This window comes from Ambystoma mexicanum, chromosome 1q (genome assembly GCF_040938575.1).
Source record: "Ambystoma mexicanum isolate Mex_15411 chromosome 1q, UKY_AmexF1_1, whole genome shotgun sequence".
NCBI lineage: Eukaryota > Metazoa > Chordata > Amphibia > Caudata > Ambystomatidae > Ambystoma > Ambystoma mexicanum.
This window is the reverse complement of record NC_090922.1, coordinates 697,526,896-697,547,470: the sequence shown is the minus strand read 5'-3', so window position 1 is coordinate 697,547,470 and position 20,575 is coordinate 697,526,896. Positions and strand designations below refer to the sequence as shown.

At 47.6% G+C, this 20,575-nt stretch overlaps 1 protein-coding gene across 3 annotated transcripts in view; it reads right to left on the bottom strand.

Moving 5' to 3' along the window:
- FIRRM (FIGNL1 interacting regulator of recombination and mitosis) overlaps positions 1-20,575 on the bottom strand; it is a 1,502,596-nt gene that overhangs the window by 860,487 nt on the left and 621,534 nt on the right. For all 3 annotated transcript variants that reach the window (XM_069641302.1, XM_069641303.1, XM_069641304.1), the window contains exon 9: positions 9,869-9,949. In XM_069641302.1, the coding sequence (XP_069497403.1) occupies positions 9,869-9,949 (81 nt within the window). The remainder of the gene's footprint in view (positions 1-9,868; positions 9,950-20,575) is intronic.

The window sequence follows — 20,575 nt, the reverse complement described above, 5'->3', positions numbered from 1 at the left end:
TTTGCAGGGTTTCATCCAGCCTTGGCGACGAAGGCAGACCCTGTTCCCCATTTGTCGGAACCCTGTGTCAGGGACATCCAATGCCACTGTGATGGCGTGATCTGACGCCACTACCCCTTCCTGGAAGAGAGTGATTGCCTCCATTTTATCATCGGGGAGGAACTCCAGAATCGGCCCCAGCTTGTACCACAACCCACTGTTGTAAATGCCAAGATCGCAAGTGCGCCTTTTTCCCATGGCGTCCATCCTTTTCCCTTTGCTATCTGGAGGGACCGAAGATGACGAGGACAGGTTGGCCAACAGTTTCCTCGTGGCTGCCGATACCACCGAATCCGGCGATGGCTGCGACCTCAGGCACTTGGCTGCAGAGTCTGGCAGCCTATCCCGTTTGGCTGGAGACGTGCAAGGGTTCCTCGTGAGGTCCAGGCCATCATCCCATATTTCGTCCAGAAGGGGCAGCGCCAGGATCGTCTTACTCTTGGCCTCGTACCTCTGGTACGAGAAGACCACCTTCTTGGTTTTTCTGGAACCAGCTGGAGTAGCTCAGAGGCTCTGGAGATCATGGTGTGGAACGATCCCACCTCATCCGATGGGGACACCTTATGTGGAGCATTCAAATGTAGAGATTCACCATCTGCTGCGACAATGTCGCAGTATCCGTACCCGTGTCTGGGTCTGCTGGGGGAGAAGGGACCCGACATGGTGTCTGAGGTTGAAATGGGGGCGTCGGATGGCGCTTCCTCATTGTCGTTGGAGGCTGATCGTGGACCTGCGGACCCACAGGTACGGGAGTTGCAGGCATCCTCAACTGGATCTCTGACACCAAGGTGTGTAGAATCGACAGAATATCCAAGGAAATGTTTCTTGGCTGCGATGGCAGAGAAGGAAAACTATGCCTGTCGCCGTACTCCTCTACCACGTTCTTGTGGATCGTGTGTAAGGACTCATGGTCTTCGTCGTCCGTGGACGAGACATCCATGGCTTGGGCAACAGCCTGAGAGGGCCGTTTCAGGGCCTCCTTGCCCCCTCCACCTTTTTCCCCCCCTGAGTGTCTTGAACCAGGCCTGAGACGGTTTCCCCCCTTCTGGCGTGTCTGCAGACTTTGCCCAAGTCACTGCGGCGGTGTCGCACCTTGGGGATAAGGACACTTTCTGAGCCGTGGGGGCTACCCTCGCAGGATCAGCGCCCTTAGCGGTCGTGGTAGTAGCAGTCGTAGACGAGGTCTTTGCCTGTGCCGGTTGAGCCTGCTTGGGTTGTTCAGCCGCCTTCTCCTCCATCTGCGGCTTCTCAGATTTCTCACATAGTTTAGCTGGGGTAGATGACTTCCAATTTGAAGAGGAGCTTGATTGCCTGCTGGCAATGGAGGCGGAAGGTGATGTACACAGTGGACTCGGACTTGTGGCTCTTGGCCTTATCTTGGGCCCCCACAGATGAGGCGCCCTCAAAGGACTTAGAAGACCGCCCATCGGAGCGGCCGGTCCCGTGTGAGGCATGACCCGGCTTGGAGCCCGGGTCAGAGGCCTTGGCGTTAAGCCACACCGCCAGTCTACTATGCCTGTCCATCGTCTTCTTGGAGAAACCAAGAGATATCTCGCACTCCACCAGCTTGTGGTCCGGGTGCAGGCAGTAGAGGCATTGCAGGTGCTAGTCCTCCACAAACACGTTCCGTAGCCCGCATTTGGTGTAGGGCCTGAAGAGGGACCTTCCCTCCTCCTCCTCCTCCTCGTCCTCGTCCTCCTCCTGTCATGGTCGGAGGGCGCAGAGTAGGCCCAAGGGCCTTCTCGAATCTTTGACGATTTTCGCCCTTGAGGGGCGCGGAACTTCACCAACGGGTCTCCACAGTCGACAGATGATGCAAAGAGCACACAGGCTTCTTTGAAATAAAAATCAAACTTTTCCGATCAAAAACACAAAAAACATACGAATAGCTTAGAGAGCAAACTCGAGGACTCGCAACACTAAAGCGTGCAGTAAAAATCTGAAAATGGCTGCCAGAGGAGGGGCTTAGGGAGAGGACTGTCATTGGATGGGAGCAGTAATTCCCAGATGACAGTGATTGGTTAAGAGGAGATGAACAAGTTACTTACCAACTGTAATGTTCTTTCGACTGGATGTTCCTCCCACGTATTCCTCATCTTATGATAAATCGTTATCTCCAGCTTCGCTGCTTCGTAAAAAACAATTCTCGGCAGAGGGCGCTGTGCTCGAGGGCGTGACGTCGATTGTCCCTCGACGTACTCTGTCGACGTCACTGATGGCATAAATAGCTCGAGCCGCGCCCGTTGCTTCAGTTCTGTTTTTTCGATGAAAATATAGGAGGAACACCCGGGCGTGCCCCATGACAGATACATTCTTCGTGAGAGGAAAGTGTAAGAAAACGTAAACTGTACTGCGGGGTAGGATGGGAGGGTCGATGAGGAATACGTGGGAGGAACATCCAATCGAAAGAACGTTACAGTTGGTAAGTAACTTGTTCTTCGAATGGATTGTGTCCTCCCACGTATTCCTCATCTTATGATAGACTCCCATAGCAGTGGCAATTTTGGAGGTGGGAGTACTAATTACAGTTTTCATGGACAGAATGCAGAACTGCCTTTGCAAATAACCCCTCATTGGAGGAGGCAGTATCCAAGCAGTAATGCATGATAAAAGTATGCATTGTTTTCCAAGTTGCAGCTGAACAAATATCTGCTGCCGGAACTCCCCTCTTTAGAGCCGCAGAAGTAGCCATTTCTCTTGTAGGATGGGCTCAAAGCCCACCTGGTGGGTCGTTTCCCACCAATCTGTAGCATTCAATTATGGCCAAAATGATCCAGCGGGATATGGTCCGTTTTGTTACTGATAAGCCCAGTTTATGACCAGTATAACGCACAAACAGTTGGTCATCTTGTCGTAATTTAGACATCCTTGAGATGTAAAAACTAAGGGCCCTCTTGGAATCTAGTCTGTACAGTCTCTCCTCTTCCTTGCCCAAATAAGGAGGAGGATAAAATGTTGGTAGTATTATTTTTTGTGACAAATGGAAGTCCTAAACTACCTTTGGTAAAAAGGAAGGTTTAACCTTATATCCTTATAAATAACTGTATATGGTGGTTTGCATGAGAGAGCCTGAAGTTCACCAACCCTGCGGGCTGATGATAGGGCCACAAGAAGCACAGTCTTTAGTGTTAGTAGCCTCAATGGACAGGAGTGCAGAGGCTCAAAAAGGTATGCAAGTCAAAAATGTTAGTACTAAATTTAAATCCCAAGTTGGGACATGAAAAGGTACTGGAGGGTATACGTTAGTAAGCCCTTTTAAGAATTGAATGATTAATGGTATTTTGAAATATGAAACCTCTTCCGAGGTGCGCTTGAAAATGGACAGCGCAGCAAGGCATCCTTTTATTGTTCCTATCTGGAGCCTCAGATTGGCTAGATCTAACAGAAAAGAGAGCACCATTGGAGTGCCACATTGAAAAGGGTCCACATCCTTATCTTTGCACCACTTACTAAACCTGTTCCAGCAACATCTGTACAAAGATTTTGTTGCTGGTCTTCTGGCCGAAGACTTCCATTACGTCATCCGGAAGATCCCAATCCTTGTATCTCAACTTCTCAGAAACCATGCGTGAAGGTCGAGTGTCTTGACCTCTGGATAAAGAATCCGACCTTCCTCTTGAGAGAGAAGATCCTCTCTTTGTGGAAGACGTATTGGAGAGCAGATGGACATGTCTAGAAGGTCCAGGTACCACGTCCTCCAGGCCCAATCCGGGGCAATTAGGATCATGGTTTTCCTGAACTTTCTCAACCTCCTGATTACTTGAAGAATCACGGGGACTGGGGGAAACGCATACAGCAGTGGAAACTTCCACTTCACTACTAATGGAAGTGGAAGTTTCTCCCAGAGCTCCTCTTTGAGGAAATTCCCATGAGCAGTACTGATCACACTTCCGGTTGATCGCAGTGGCGAACAGATCCACTTGAGGGGTTCCCCAAAAGGCGAAGATCTCCAGAAGAACGTCCTGAGCCTGCTCCCACTCGTGAGAGACCGTGCTCTGCCTGCTCAGAGCGTCTGCTGCAGTGTTCTTCTCTCCGGCTAGGTGAATTGCCGATAGAGAGATTCCTTCTCGTATTGCCCAGAACCATAGCTGCATTGCCTCTCTGCACAGTGGTAGTGACCCTACTCCTCCTCTTTTGTTGAGGTAGTACATGGCCACCGTGTTGTCTGTCATTATCAGGACATTCTTTCCTTGTACAGAGGGCAGAAAGGCCTTCAGCGCTAGTCTGATTGCCCTCAGCTCCGAAAGGTTGATGTGTAGTTTGGACTCCGATGGAGACCAACGACCGCTGATTGTCAGATCGTTGGTGTGTGCTCCCCACCCCGTGAGTGAGGCGTCCGTCACTACTGTTATCTCCGGCCATGGTTGCCAAGAAGATTCTCCCTTGCAAATGTTGTCGTTGCAAGCCCACCATAGAAGATCCTGAGCAACTGTGCTCGGGACTTGCAGAAGATCCGACATATTCCCTGAGAACTGGGACCACTGAGTTCTGAGTGCCCATTGAAGGGATCTCATTCTCAACCTGGCCTCTGGTACTAGGAAAATGCAGGATGCCATGAGGCCGAGCAACCTGAGAAAATCGAAGACCGGTAGACGTTGCGCATTCTGGAACTTCGTTCCCATCTGCTGGATGTGGAGAGCTCTCACCTCGGGAGCCGAGGCTTTTCCAGAGGAAGTATCCAAGACTGCTCCGATAAACTGGAGCTTTTGGGATGGTATCATATGAGACTTCTTGAAATTGAGGGAGAAGCCCAATTTGTGGAGGAAGTGGCAAGTGATCGAAAGATGTTCCTGAGCTGGTTTTGGAGAACTTGCTCTGATCAACCAGTCGTCCAGGTAGGGGAAGATGTGAATACCCCCTCTCCTGAGACTCGCTGCCACAACTGCCAACAGTTTGGTGAAAACCCTTCAGGGAAGAGGTCAACCCGAATGGCAGAACCCGAAACTGATAATGAGAGTTGCCAATCGCAAACCTCAGGTACTTTCTGTGCTTTAGATGGATTGGCACATGAAAGTAAGCATCCTGAAGGCCCAATTATACCAACAAATCTTGGAGTTGGAGAGCCTGAAGGATCTGAGAAAGAGTGGCCATCTTGAACTTGTCCTTCCTGAGGAACTTGTTCAAGTTTATTAAGTCCAAGATGGGTCTCAGTCCTCCGTCCTTTTTTGGGATGAGAAAATATGGGGAGTACCAACCCCTGTTCCTCTCTGCTACAGGTACCTGTTCTATGGCACCTTTCTCTAGCAGGGTTAAAATTTCCTGCAACAGGAGCGGGTCTGGAGTTTTTACAGAGTTGACTCCCGGTGGATGATTCTGAGGCCTTTTTTGGAAGGGGAGACAGTAACCTTGAGCTACTGTTTCCAGTGCCCAAGCATCTGAGGTAATGCCTCGCCATTCCTTCAGATGCTGAGAGATCCTGCCTCCCACTGGTGTTTTGTGCAACAAGGTCTCAGAGGGATTTGGAGGCGGCTGCAGGAGTGGCTGAGGGTACAGATGCTGCTCCTGAGGCTGATTTTGCACCTCTTCCTCGTGTTCCACGAGGGAATTTCTTTTGCCCCTTTGAGAAGTCTGTCCTCTTCCTCTACCAAATGAGGAGTAGTAACGAAAAGAACGACCCCTCCAGGAAGATGAGCCGGAATAGGGTTTTAGAGGCTGGCGCATGGAGGCACTAAGCGATTTAGCTGCCGCTTTCGAGGTCTGACGTTTTTCTAGGCTTTCATCAGCCTTACTGCCAAACAGTCTCGAGCCATCAAAGGACATGTTGAGGAGTCTGGCTTGCACATCTGGTGCAAACCCCGACTTTCTCAACCATACAAATCTGCGTAGTACAATGCTTGCAGCCATGGATCTGCTGATACTATCAGCAGTATCCAGTCCAGACTGGAGACATTCCCCCATTGCCTCCTTCCCGTCTTTGACTATATTCAGGAAGCCTTCCCTTTCCTCGCCTTCCGGAATATGCTCAGCCGCCGCCGAAATACAGTCCCACAGGGGATGGGTAAACCTGGCCAGGGTACAGGTGACATTTGTCGATTTAAAGGCCATACTGCCTGAAGTGAAAACTTTACGTGCCCAGGCACCAACTTTTTTATCCTCTCTATCTGGAGGGATAGTGGGATATGCAGTTTGGTTTGATGTGGACGCTGCCTGAATAACTAGACTTTCCGGAGTCGGATGCCTGTTTAAGTATTCAGGATCTGTACCAGCTGGTCTGTATTTCTTGGGGAAATTACTATCTGCAGCAGCAATGCTCTCAGGCTTTTCCCCGTTTTTCTCCACCCTCCTCTAAAGAGCCCTGTGAAAGGGGAGAACTGGATCCTTTTGAGGACCTCTGACAATTATATCCGTCATGTCATCTTGTTCAAATACCCCAACCCATATACTCAATTACTCTGGTCATAAGACTCCTGTACCCTGAGTCTGCATGTTCTGCAGGATCAGGTCTGGCAAACTCTAATTTTGGGGCGGTGTCAATTCCACTGGCAGAATGTAGTGTGTCACTCAGGTCTCTCATTTTGGACTATTGATCAATGAGTTCCTCAGGAACTTGTTTCGTGCCATATGAAACTCCAAAGGGAGTAACTTCCTCTTCCTCCGAGCCAGATTCCTCATAAATTGAGGACATGGACTTAAAAGTCTGACCTGGGCAACGGAGTAAATCTTCTTTCTTCCTCTACTATAGGTAGGAATAGAAAAATCCTTAGAAGCTATCGAAGGAATATTCGATGACTTCGAAGATGACTTTGATACAGGCATCAAGGTTATTTTTGATTTCGATGCCGGGAACGGTCGACGTCGATGAAGTCGTCGAAGCCTTCGACGACTTATGTTTTTTATATGGCACCGGAGAGGTGCTCGACTCTCGAAGAGTCCTCAACGACTTGTCGTCGACTCGAGTTTTTCAAGTATCCTCGACACTACCGGTTTTTACCAAGGTAGTCTTAGACTTCCCTTTGTCGTCCAATGGAGCAACCTTAGGGGTATGGCTCTTCCGAGGTTCATTCGAGGGGGTCGGGCCGCATTCTCGAATACCTCCATCATCTTTTTACGAAAATCTTCCCATTTTCTGGGAGAATCCGATTTTGTCGGACATCGAATTTCTTCGGTCGACTCAGAAGATGATGAGGGAGATCTATGTCTCCTCTTCATTTTTTTGGATGAGCAAGAAGAGCGTCTCGATCTACTCCTAGATCGAGATCTCTTTGAATGCCTGTGGCGATCCGATTCCTTCGAATCAGTCGCTTTATGTTTTTTGGACGTAGCCTTCTTAGAGGCTTCCCTCCCCACCGACAGTTTACCTCTCCTCTCACGAAGATCTTTCTCGGTCATGGATTGGCAAGAACCACAGTCGTCGGTCCGGTGACTGGAACCGAGACACCAGAGACAAACTCGGTGGGGATCCGTGATCGACATTTTCGATCCACAATCTACGCACTTCTTGAACCCAGTCTTGGGTGTCGAAGGAGTCGAAGAAGACGACATTTTCTTCACAGAAAATCTCAAGCGCGCCGTTCTCGATAGCGAAGCAATCGGAAAAACGGAACTGAAGCAACGGGCGCGGCTCGAGCTATTTATGCCATCGGTGACGTCGACAGAGTACGGAGTCCGTCGAGGGACAATCGACGCCACGACCTCGAGCACAGCGCCCTCTGCCGAGAATCTTTTTTTCCGAAGCAGCGAAGCTAGAGATAACGATTTATCATAAAATGAGGAATACGTGGGAGGACACAATCCATTCGAAATAAAGTTTAAAGTAAAAGTGAAACTTTTTTTCTTTTACCGAGGATTTCCAGCCTGACGACGGGGAATATTCATGAGAATTTGAGTCCATGCCAGATCCCATGCTGGAGAACTTTGGCTTTTTTGTGGCTGTCTTTCTACATCTGCTCATTTTGTTTTTTTGCCTCTGTGTTGGATTCTGGATCTTGTGGTCTTGAGAAGGACAAAAGAGAAATGTGGCCAGAAAAGAGGCTGGAATGTATTGCATGATTGAGAGTGGTGCCAAAAGTAGCAGTAGCAAAAAGGAACACTAGGGGGAGACAGCACTCCCTACCAAGCCTCCCTATTCCCCCCACCGCCCGCTCCCCAAACAAATCCCTCTACCCACCAAGGCTTCAGGCAGAGCCAAGGAACCCAAATGATGAAGTGAAGCAGAAAGAAATCTCTTACAGCAGCTTCAAGTTGGAGAATGCACAATGATTGTTCTACTAAGGGGTCATGTGGACGAACATGAGAATACCTTCCGAACACCTTCTGGAAAACTGACCGAGCTGATCCCAACAGGACAATGAGAAAGACCAGAATAGATGGTTATTTCTGGTCACCAAAAAGACAGCACTTCACTGTGGTGTGTAAGCCTTCCTCTGGCAAATCCCAGCATTCCACATAGGTGCACAGTGGTACCTTATATATCCCTAAAAACCAGGGGGCAGGGGGATGGTGGGGATTCTAAATCCCTAAACGTTCATTCCACACTAAAGCAATATTCAAAGTTTTGATGGCAAGCCAATCAGTGTTCATGTCACACACACGTTTGCGGCATTTAGTTGGGTAAACTCAGGGGATGTGGATTCCAAGAGAATCTCAGACACACCGCACCCACAAGCACACCCATATAAGTTCCTTTGAGAGATCCTGGCTGGAGAAGTCCCAAATGGCAAGTCCTCTAATGACCATGTCTCCAGCCAATCACATAAGGACAAAAAATTACAGGTGCCTAGGTACTGGATGTACAAACACTAAAAATGTAATTTTGGGAATCTTCAGGAAGTAGAAATGGCTACCTGTGGGACAAAATGGCTACAACCTGTTCAGCTACCATATTTAGATATGCTGCCACCAACCAGAAAAACTGACAGGTCTGGTTGACTTGCGCAAGGAATCCTGGGCCAACTTGGCGGTAGCCCCTACATTTGGAAGCCATAAAGCTCCCCAAACGGCTGCATATATATACAAGTCACATCCTGGTGAGATCTGGATGGAACGATCTGGAGAAAATAATCAAGAAAAATAAAAATACAGCAAAATGGGAAGGGCATTCCAAAATTGGGCAAAAAGATACATTTTACAGTTACAGTGTAGATCGAGCTATGATGTCAGGTGGTCCCTCTTCTCAGGCCCCTCCACTGCTAATCCTCCTCATGGCTGCAGGCCTAGAAGAATGCTAGGTCCGAGCAGTTGGCCGTTCCCCGGGTTGCACCTGTGCTTCTAAAGTACCATTCATCCAGGTGTTCCATGCTAGAAAACTTGCATAACACATCAGATACGCCTCAGATTTCCAGCACTCAAAGTTGAGGGCAGACACCAATTTTCCCTGCCCAGAATACCCCCGTTTCCACACCCCCTGTCCCGCTATTTCAATTCCCCATCTCCACAGCCATGGACATTAGTGTAGGGCAGCTCCACAGGAGCCTTATGCAAGGTCTACAGCAGCGTTACCGACCATCAATAAGCGTAGATTGTCATGAGCGCTCCAGAGTGTACGGACCCATTTAGAGCGAGATGTGAAGGGACGAGTGGAAGGACAGACAGCAATTCCTATCATGGATCATCAATATCTGGAATCAATTAACTCAAGATCGACAGCAGGGGATAATTTGCCTCTAAAATGCCAACACCTCCAAAGAGCCACCGGAAGAGAGCCTAAGCTGCATATAGATGCAATCAGTTGTTATGAGCTTGTACAAGTGCAGCAATCTTCAAACATCAAGCCACGCAACACATCCCTACTCCTGAGAGGTTATATGCTGAATTGTATATCCTGATTGGAGGTTTCTGTAACGACCGTTATTGCCAAAATACATAAAAAATATTCACACAAAAGACATACCTTAGTGTAATGTACAAGTGAATTGGCAAAGAATCTGCATAGTTTAGTTGTTTTCTGGAATAATCTGTGCTCTGTGCTTTCCTGAAAATACAACATCACAAGAAAAAAGTGTTACTAGTGCTGAACCACTTAAAACAGTTTGTAACTAATGAAGAAAAAGTCATTAATACATTTGCTATTTTGCAAGCAACTCAATCACATATTGCTGAACACACAACATGTTTTCTTGCTTTTCACTATTTAGCTATCCTAATGAAACCTAAAACAACCATTGTGACCTTGTTTTTCACATTTTTTAAAAACACTTCTGCATTGGATAGGACACGACTTTTGTTTTTATAGTAATAGGGCTAGATACCCTGTGTCAAACCTGACAAGAGTTTGGTCCCATTTAGAACTAAAGCAAAGGTTATCACAACAGGGACTACAATTCTCACTCTATGGTCCAATTTCCACCACACTTCTAGGTGTCCGTCCCAACGAGAATGCACATTTTGCATAGAAAAATAAAAAGTCACCTACAGATTTAAATTTGGGGAGGAGCCTCAGCATGTGGCCTCAACACACACGAGCTCCGCCCACCAGTCCAATTTTTACTCTCCCATGTTAGACTGGCTTAGTGAACTACATCTTTTTAGGGAGAATGGAGGGTAGGCATATGGAGGAAAGGAGATTATAGACGAGGAGTACAGTAGTCACTACGGTGGGTAACTTACTCCTAGGTCTCGTTCCCTTTCCTTCATACCTATGGGAGATTACCAAGCATATATCTGCTAGGGAGGAATGAACTAAACAAATACATTCAGAAGGATAGCCTGGCCAAACCTAGCGTCTGTTCTGGGTCTGGTATTGATACAATAATACTTGCAGAAGCCGGGAGGCGAAGACCTTGTGTCCGCCATAGCAAGAACATCACGTTACTTGCCTTTGAAAAGCCAACAAGGCTACCTTGGCTCTGACTGAGTGAGCATTCATAACTGTAGGAGCAAGATGATAGAGGGGAATTAGGACTCTGAAATGCAAGCTACCATCCAGCGTGCAATGTATGCTTTAGGGGCTTTAGTCTATTGCATACCCCAGAATGTAACTGACAGATTGTCATCTTTTCTTAAGTCTTTGGTTCCAAGTAAAACGTCAGTGCCCTCCGAACATTAACTTATGTAACACCCTCTCAGGGTCCGACAGAGGGTCAGGGAAGAAGACTGGTCGGGTAATTTTCTGATTGATAAGAAAAGAATACACTACTTTTGGCAGAAACTTTGGATAAGTAAGAAGAATCATCTCGTCATTGTAGAATGCTGTATATGGTTCCAAAGCATCGAGCCTGTAACTCGCCAAGCCGACTTCAACGCCACTAAAAGCAATCTTGCACGCAAGCAAACTAATAACAGCCGTGGCCATCAGCTCAAATGCCTTGTGCACACTTGCTTACACTTCAAGGTGGAAACAGTCACAGTAAGCCCTGAATGTGACGAAGGAAGCATTGGATTAGAAGTAGAGAAAGAATAAATCAGTGGTGCTGCTGTATGCCCTTTTCACCACTAGGTGCATGCGACAGAAATGCACTGCTATGCCAGTTTCTGCCAGTTGAGATATGCATGAAAGCACATGGTCTAGAGTACATTTGAGTGAATTAGTCGGTCTAAAAGAGGGTCTATCTGCCAAATGCACATCATATCGCGTCTCCTGCCCAGCACACCCAGAGTGAAACATTCTGAGATAGATGGCTAATACACTAGGCAAGCAGAACCCCTCAAAGTTGGCAGATGTAAATGATGTGATGTTAGCACAAGAGCAATTAATAAATCAAATCAAGTCAAAACTAAGGTTCCGGCATCACAGATGAGAGGAAGCTACCTAGAACACTACTCACAAACGTCTATTAGAACTAAAATGCAGTAAAGAACTCAGCAGGCCTGTCTCTCTGCCCTGGATTAACAGGTCACGGCTGGACAAGGTGGGGAATACTGTGTGTTAACAAGCAGATTAGCAGGAGTAACTCCCAAGGAGGGCGGATCAGATTGAACACCAAACAGACCTAATTTTTAAACAAGAGGATGCAGAAAAAGATCTCACCTACAAAAACGTGATAATTTGAAGCATCCCGGAGCACGTGCAAGGCTTATTTAGCAGTACCCTCCACTTACCTCAACACATTGAAATGGCTCTGGATGGTACAACATGGACCCTACACCCGATTTACTGCCACGTTCACATTTCTTTCAAGTGAATGAGAAAATAATGACACAGCTAGACAATCTAAAGACATCCTATTCAGTGACTAAATATATCAGCTTTTAACAGGACTTGGCTCAAGCTACACTAGCCAATCCTAAGAGCTTGGGAATGCTCATAAGATGGCTCCAAGACAAAGGAATCAAATATTGTTGTGGCCACCCATGCAAGTGGTTGTTCCATGTTCAATGGCTGGAGTTGCTTCATCTCGATGGAGGAAGAAACAGGTGACACAATGAAGTCTGAAGCAGATGACAGCCCATTGAACAACTGACCTGCCATTTCATGGGTCGTGAGAGGAAAAGGTGGTGCTTCAGGGACGATGTTGGATGAGACGGGGAGACAGGCTCGATAGCACAGATACAGTGACCCCCCCATGAGCTCAGATGTTACTTGTAAAGGAAAATTAAGAATTGTCTTGCAGTAATTCTGACAGGGTATTTCGAGAAGGCGTGAGACCTGATATTTGTTAGGTTAGGGGACTGCAAGGTTTGGCTCTCCAGATGCTTGAGATTACAACTACCATCACTTTGTACTTTGTGTCCAATGAGAGACAGAAACCGTTCTTTAGAGGGATCTATCGGATCCATAATCTGTCAAATCCAACAAAACAAACAATTCTGCAAAGGCATCTCCCAGTGAATCCACCCCAATAAATGTGAATATTCTCCCTCCCGCCCCATCTCAGTTCCTTAATCAAATATTTCACCTCCCTCACCCTCCTTTTCAGTCCGCCCTCCATCCCCATCATTGCCCCAATGGCATGCATATACCTGGCCCCTCAACTCCACTCCACTCCCCTAAAAGGGGAGACTTTTCTCCCATTCCCCAACCACCACTCCCCTATCCCCACCCACCGTACTCCCCTTGCCTTCCTCTGCTGGGCATCCAGATGCACTTCCTGCCTCTGCGTGACGAACACTGTTCATAGAAAGCAGATCATGCTTTCTACGGCCCCGAGTTCATCATATAGGAGTCGGCAGGCCGATATTCTGGCATGTCCCATTCATTTGATAAATCCACCCTTGACCAAGACATCATACGTGCCTTTAGCAAAGAGGAAATATATAGGGATTTCAATTGTCTACTGGACACCAAAGCAGACAAAACATCTAGTCTGACAAGCAGAAACTACATGCTTTGGTCAAACATCTTAAAGACCTTTCACTGATAGAAGCCTGGAAGTTCTGTCATTGGGAAGAAAGTAACTTCACTCAGGACTCTCATTCATAAGGGTTTCTATACAATAAATAGCTTACGGTTGTCCTCTACCTTAATTGACAGGGTTTATCTAATAAAGACAGGTCAAAGATACTCATCAGGCAATGCCCTGGCTCCCCTCTCGCTGCAGGTTCTTAGCGCTGCTCCCACACAAAAGATATCTTTGGAAGATGAATGATATGATTGAGGCAGTCAGCGTTCATAGCATTTAGCTTGCGTACACTGACCCTATAATTTCAGCAGAATGACTCAAGCATGTTAGATTGGGGAACAATTTGGGATGCTGGAAAGCCAGTTTGAAAGGAGGCATTTTTATTAGCAACACAACTTTTTTGATGGTGAGTACCAATGTGCATTACCTAAGAGGGCATGGTCAAGGCATCCATTAGTACAACAATCTGGTTCCCTTAATGCCTTGCGGTTACTAAAAAAAAACAATTTGAATGTCACTCAGCTGATTGATCAGCCCAAGATATTTTAGGGACAAACCTGCAGTTTCTAACATCATGGTTCATTTATTTTGATATCAGAACAATAAGAAAAGCAAACAAATGTAATTGCCAGAAACTAAATGCAAAGGGAACATGGGAGCCGGCAGGCAACGCCGGCCCCCAGCATAGGCCCACAGAAAAGGCCACCTGAGAGAACCCCTGTCCGGCCCAGTCAGGTCTCTGGAAGCCGCCTGCCCCCTATTCCAATTACACAGTATGCTTTGTGCTCTGTATATCTATGCATGTCCCGCCGCCTGCCGGATCATGGCTCCATCTCCTCCTCCCCCGACACCCTTTCTTGATCATGTATTGCCACCTCTGTACAACTAAGCAACTGTCAAAACAACTAGATGCTCTCCCAACACTTTGCTTACCATGCCTGCCCAGCACGCTATGAAACCTGGCTCTGGATACACTAGGCGCCAACGGCTCTCCGCGCGTACCAAATGCCCACTAACGCGCATCTCGACCCCACCGCTGTCCCACATAACGAATCCTCGACTCTGCTCATAGAGCACCTCCCCTCCACTGTTCGGCCCTCGTCAAACGGGCACAACGTACTAACTTTCGCCCCCATGCACCCCCGGTCCTACTATCTACATCCAATTCCATCGATGCTCGAGTCCCACCAAAACTGCCAACATAGAGCTGTACCCTAACCAGCCAACAGCTATCAGGATCAGTCATAACGGATTGGTTCCGCATATAACAATTGGAAACCCGAAAATTGGCATTGATCTGCCAGATACGGTTTCTCTGACCAGGCTTACCATGTCCCTCTTAAATGCGCAGATGCCTTTTGCTCCTTTCTTACCTTCTGCCAATATGATGTCTATGCCCATTGCTGCTACTGTACAGAATAGGCCCAGGACTACTGAATTACACCGTGATGCTGTATTGAATATGCCCACCAATGTATTGTTTATGCCCATTGCTACTGAATTACAACACTGCTACTGTGTTGAATGTCAATCAATGCCAAAGTATTGTCTATGACCATTGCTACTGAATCACATACTGCTACTGTGTTGAATATGCCAGCCAATGTATCGTCTATGCCCATTGCTGCTGAATTTCCGACTGCTAATGTACAGACCAGGCCCACAGTTTCGGCTCCGCCCGCTGCGGACACCACAATTAGGCCCATTCAACCTCCTGTGAAAGCAAATCTCCCCAACCGCACTCACTCACCTGCTGCAGCAACAGCGAAAGAGTTGCACCTCCGTGACCTACACACTACTCCATGCACACCACCTGCAGGATCAATCTCCACAGGACACAACTCAATCCCAGCATACAACCCCTCAACCATGGCTCAGCCATCACTTAAAGGAGTGTTAGTCAATGCTAGATCACGGCTGGCCCATACCAGACATTATAGACCTAATATTAATTTACGACCTGGACTTACTAGCAATCACAGAAACCAGGCTCCATGCTGCAGCAGGACCCTCTGTCTACATCCCAGATAACTACACTATCTACAGGAAAGATCAGTCAGATTGCAAAGGAGGCAGAGTTGCCTTCATTGCCAAGAAATCTATAGCCATCACGTAAAATAAGGCCTTCTGCTCAGGGGAATTGATGTCAATCAAACTGACCTCTCCCACATGACCACTATAACAGTGCACCTAATCTACAGAACACCTGGCTCTGTTCTCTCCTTTGAGGAGGACATCTCTCAGCTCCTATCTCATGATGCTAAACAGTTCTCTAGAATCCTACTATTAGGGGATATAAATCTAGGCTTTAATGACCCACTAGATCATAATGCCACAGCCCTGGCAAATTTTTTTAACGCTCTGGGCTTCACCCAACGCATTACAAGTCGTACCCATGATAAAGGTTGTATTCTTGACTGGCTCTCCGACTTCAACTGTGACAACTCTATCTCATCTAATGTCCTATGCCCATGGTCAGAACATAGTTATATCCTTCGTCATCCCCTCCCACAAACAACCTACTACACCGATACTACCTTCTCCGGCCACCGCCACTAGAAACGTCTGAAATATCTATGCAGCCCGCATCATTCCATTGCTGAAGCCGCTGACGTCCTTCCAAGCCATGGCCAAAGACCTCACTAAGATAGTGGATCTCTACAACCAATCTCTGCCACTCGCCATTGAGGTTGCACCTCTGAGCAACCGTAAACAAGCACATTGCCCACATTAACACTTTGATTACCCCGAGCCTCAAATCTCTACGCTCCTCTAAACGAGCAGCCGAGACTGCCTGGAAAAAGGACCCCTTCATTTTGAACAAAGATCTCTTTACTATTCTGTCTAAAACCAACAAAGAATCCATCATCCAAGCCAAAAAGCTCAGTTTACAACAACCAAATCTCTAAAGCTAACTCAGGCATCCGAGAACTCTTTGGCATCCTGCGAGAACTAGAATCTCAAGATCCCGCTCCCCGACAATTGTTCCAAGGATAATACTTGGTGTATTAATATACAAAATACCCTGTTAAACAAAATCTTAACACTCCAAGACAAAACCTCTTAAAAAAAAAAAAAATCTCCCTTGGAAATTGCACGATTCACGAAAACTCCACCGCCCGCCAATCTCCGTCCCATTTCTACTTAAAATAATTGACAGAGCTGCCTACCTCCAGATACAAAAACATCTGGACTCTAACAACCTCCTCGGACTGCACCAATCCGGATTCCGGCCGTGTCACAGCACTGAATCAGCACTCCTTGATCTAAAGGTCCAAATAGATGAGTTCAAAGACAACAGTAAACTAGCTCCCTTGCTACTGCTAGACCCCTCAGCTGCCTTTGACTTAGTAGATCATAACATTCTCTACCAACACCTTGCAACGGCAGGCCATTTCTCGCCTAAAACTTCCCATCTCATCCTTTCTTTCGAACAGAACCGTGACAATGTTCTCAACCTCTGCCCCACCAGCTCCAGTCACCTGTGGATTCCCCCAAGGCTCATGCATATCACCTACACTAGACAAAATGTTCCCGAAACCGCTCTTCGACCTCCTTGACACCCTGGTTATCTCCTACACCAAGTATGCGGACGATACCCAGATCCTCCTTCTCTTCTCTGGCACCCATGATAATGACACTAATACACTGAACTCGGTCTAGCAATCCATTCAGACTTGGATGGCCCTACATTTATTTTGCCTCAATGATGACAAGACATAACTGCTCCTGATTGGCTCACAGACTTGACTAAATAAAGTGGATGCAGCATACAAGTCCTTCATTATTGACGGAATCACCATATCAATTTCAAAAGAAGTGAAAAACCTGGGAGTGTACCTCAACTCCTCTCTCTCTAACCAGGCAAGTAAAGGCCATCTCCTCATCAGCAGCATATACCACAAAACTCAAATGCCTGCAGCCCCTTCCTCTCGGCAGACAGTTGTATCACTATTGCAAGAGCCCTTATAGTCTCCAGACTAGACTACTGCAATGCCCTCTGAGCTGGCACTACTCCCTGCAACATCAGAAAACTTCTAGTTATACAGAATAATGTGCTAAGAGCAGTTCTAAACATCTCAAAAAGAGACCACATCTCCTCAGATAGGAGTAAGGTACACTGCCTTCCTGTTCATGAACGTATTCTATTCAAAACACTTACCATAACTCATAAATGCCTCTCAAACACTGCTCCCAAATACCGAACACGAAAATTCACCAAACCACAATCTACCAGACCCACCTGGTACACCTAGTCTCACTGCCTATCTCTGTACCTAGGTTCAGACCTCAAAAAGCAGGGGGCTGCAGCTTCTCTACAATGGCCGCCAAATAATGGAATGCACTTCCCCTACAGCTAATGTCTAAATCTTCATTCTGGACCTTCTGAAAAAGCCTAAAAACTTGATTCTTCTCACAAAGCCTTAACTTGGTCTAAACCCCATTTACCTACTTCAGTCTCATGTACACTGACTGTCCTGTTGACAGCCCCACTTTCTCACCACTACTCAACACCAACTACTCTGTCTGTATTCTCATCACCAAGCTACGTTTACTGCAACCAGCGCCTAGATACCTCTGGGTTTGGTGCGCTTTACAGGCTTCAAATGCAGCGCGGCCCTAGGACGGATGTTCTAACCTTGTCTTTCTTCTTCTTCACAGGGTTCGAGTTCGCGGAGTGCAGTGCTGCGGCGGCGGGATCAAGATCACTGGATGTCAGGAGAGGAGTCTGCAGATGAAGCGATGAAGCACTGGTTTCCTGGAGGTGAGTATGCAGGAGAACGCCTGGTTTCAAAGGTAAGTAAACTGGTCCAAGCAGCAGTGAGCATCACGTTGCACGCGAGTGCACAGTAACATGAAGCACCGGCCTTAAGGATGGAGCAGCTTATATAGCTGAGCTTCTGAAGCCATGCCCACCAGGTTCAGCCTGCCTGCCACACCCAATGAGTCAGCACATGAAGACCAGGCCTAGGGAGCCACACCCAATGAGGATGTTCTCTGGAATAAAGGCTTTCAGCTCCTGGAAAGTTCTTGTAAAATAAAAGCACTCATGCACTGAAATAAAGTGTTCCTGCTCACATCTCTATATGAGCCTGGCCCCAAAAGCGCCAGGACTGAGTCCAGCCAGGGCCCCTGTGTTTATAGGTCCCAAAGGGTCATAAGTGAGTCAAGTGACCCATTGCCCACATCACTAGATGGTGTGTTTGTGTTCTGGGGCCTGTGGCCATGACGGCGGTTTAATGCAGGGGGACCTCGTGGGGAGGGACTTCGCCCCACGACCCTCCAGGGGCAAGGAAGATCACCTAGAGTACAGCCAGTTGAGCCACGTCACTCCCCAACATCCATAGTCCCTCCTTCCATACCGACCATTTCATAGAGAGTAAGCCCATGTATTTTTGTAGCACATGGGATATTACCAGAACAGAACATACTGAGATGAGGAAAAACGCAGCAACCATGAAGAGTAACCACCTCCTAAGTACTGCCGCGAGATGGCTGCCCGGAGACATGAGGAATGCCAAAGAATTATCTGCAGGTGTTGAAGCTAAGCCGAAGCAGAGTCCCAGAGATAACAATGAAAGAGAAGAGGCACGTGTCCGATCGCGGGGAGTTTTGAACTCTGAATGAGGACTGGAGGAAAGGCTGTGCAGGCGATGCCGGTGGCAGGCTGCGAGAGTACATGGTTGGTCTGAGGAGTGAAGACCCAACTGTGAGGGCAAAGGGAAGAAGCAGTAGCTTGATCGCAACAACATGGACCATCAGGTCCCGGAGCGAAACAAAGACCGTAAGGAGTGGAGGTCTGCGAAGATGCACTGGTACCGTTGAAGCAGAGAAGAGCAGAGGGAGCTGCCGACAAGGAATCCCATCCCAGGAAGGACCGGTAACGTGCTGCATCCCATAAGAAGGTAAAGGGAGTGTGAGAAACCAAAGGGTGTCTCACTAGCCAGTCCTCAGGGACTTGTCACGCAGGTGGCCAGGGCGCGGCCATCGCATTTGGAACCAGTCCCTGGAGTGGACCAGTGCGGGGGAAATCACCCGAGTGAGGGGTCCTCGGGGAGTGGGGTGGAGACACCCAATGGTGAGACGCTGTATTTATGCAAACACTGACACGAGGAAGAGGGACTGAGAGGATGAGGAGTACTGGCAAAACACACACTAAGACACAGAAGACAGTCTTCCATCTGGACAACAGACTGCCCTGTTAACTAGAACAGGCAAGGTCAGGCAAGCCCAACCCTAACTACACACCTGCAACACATTAACCTTTCACAGGTGTTTAAAAGGAGCATGCCAGGGACGAGAAGTCCGTTGCTTTTGGGAAGACAGGAGGGAGGCGCCAAGGCCGAGTCAGGCAGAAGATCCCTACCAAACTCCCAGGCACTCAGGCAGCAGGACAGGGCACAAGAGAGGACGGTTCTTCCTGGGCTGAAGCAAACCAGGCTGAGGAAATCAAGTGGCCAAGAAACTGAGCAAAAGTTGATGAGAGCCAAAAAAGCGAGAGAATTATATTTCCAAGAGGCCACAGAGTGGAGGAGGTCCCTCCTTGGAAGTGCTGCACAGATGCCTGCATTCCCCTCCTGGGTGTACGGTGGAGTTGGGGAGGACGAAGAACCAAAGACCATTACAGCCAGTGAGTTGCCCAGAATCGGGCTGACATGGAGAAAGTGAAAAAAAAAGTTGTTAAATGAATGAGGCTCGCGCCCGAAAGAGGGAAGCCTCTGCAAGTTGTTGAAAAGGACTCAAAGTACCAGAAAGCATCTGGTAAGAGAGAGGGAAGTTGATGCATATACAGAATGGGTGCGAATGACAGGGAACTAAGTGAACTGTGAAATGAAGATACAATATATCAGAGTAGTCTGGCACAGCGTGTGCGCCTAATCGAAGGTCTCTGTTTGATATATCCAAGTGAAAATTGAACTATTAGCAAAGTGAAGTGAATCGAAGTGGCCCTGCGAAGGTCTAAGAAAAATCCAACGCACAGTCGAAAGTCTTCGATGTACTTACAGTCAAGAGAATATGTGTTTTGAAGGCTCCGAGCCTAAGGTAGACCTGTTTTTGAGAAATTGTCTGAGCCCAACCGAGGGAGGACCATCATGAATTGGCATGTGAAAAGGGGTCCGAGACTGACTGAGGGAGGCCCAACATATACTGTGAATCCTAACCTGTGAGAACTCTAAACTCCAAGAAACGAACAAACTTTGTTTTGTGTACATACGCCAGGCTCCTACGACCAAGAGACTTTATTGTTGGAAGAGACTGTCATGTTAAGCCCTGGCCTGGGTCCTAAGATGCACCCTTGTGCAGAAGAAGCCAGAGTG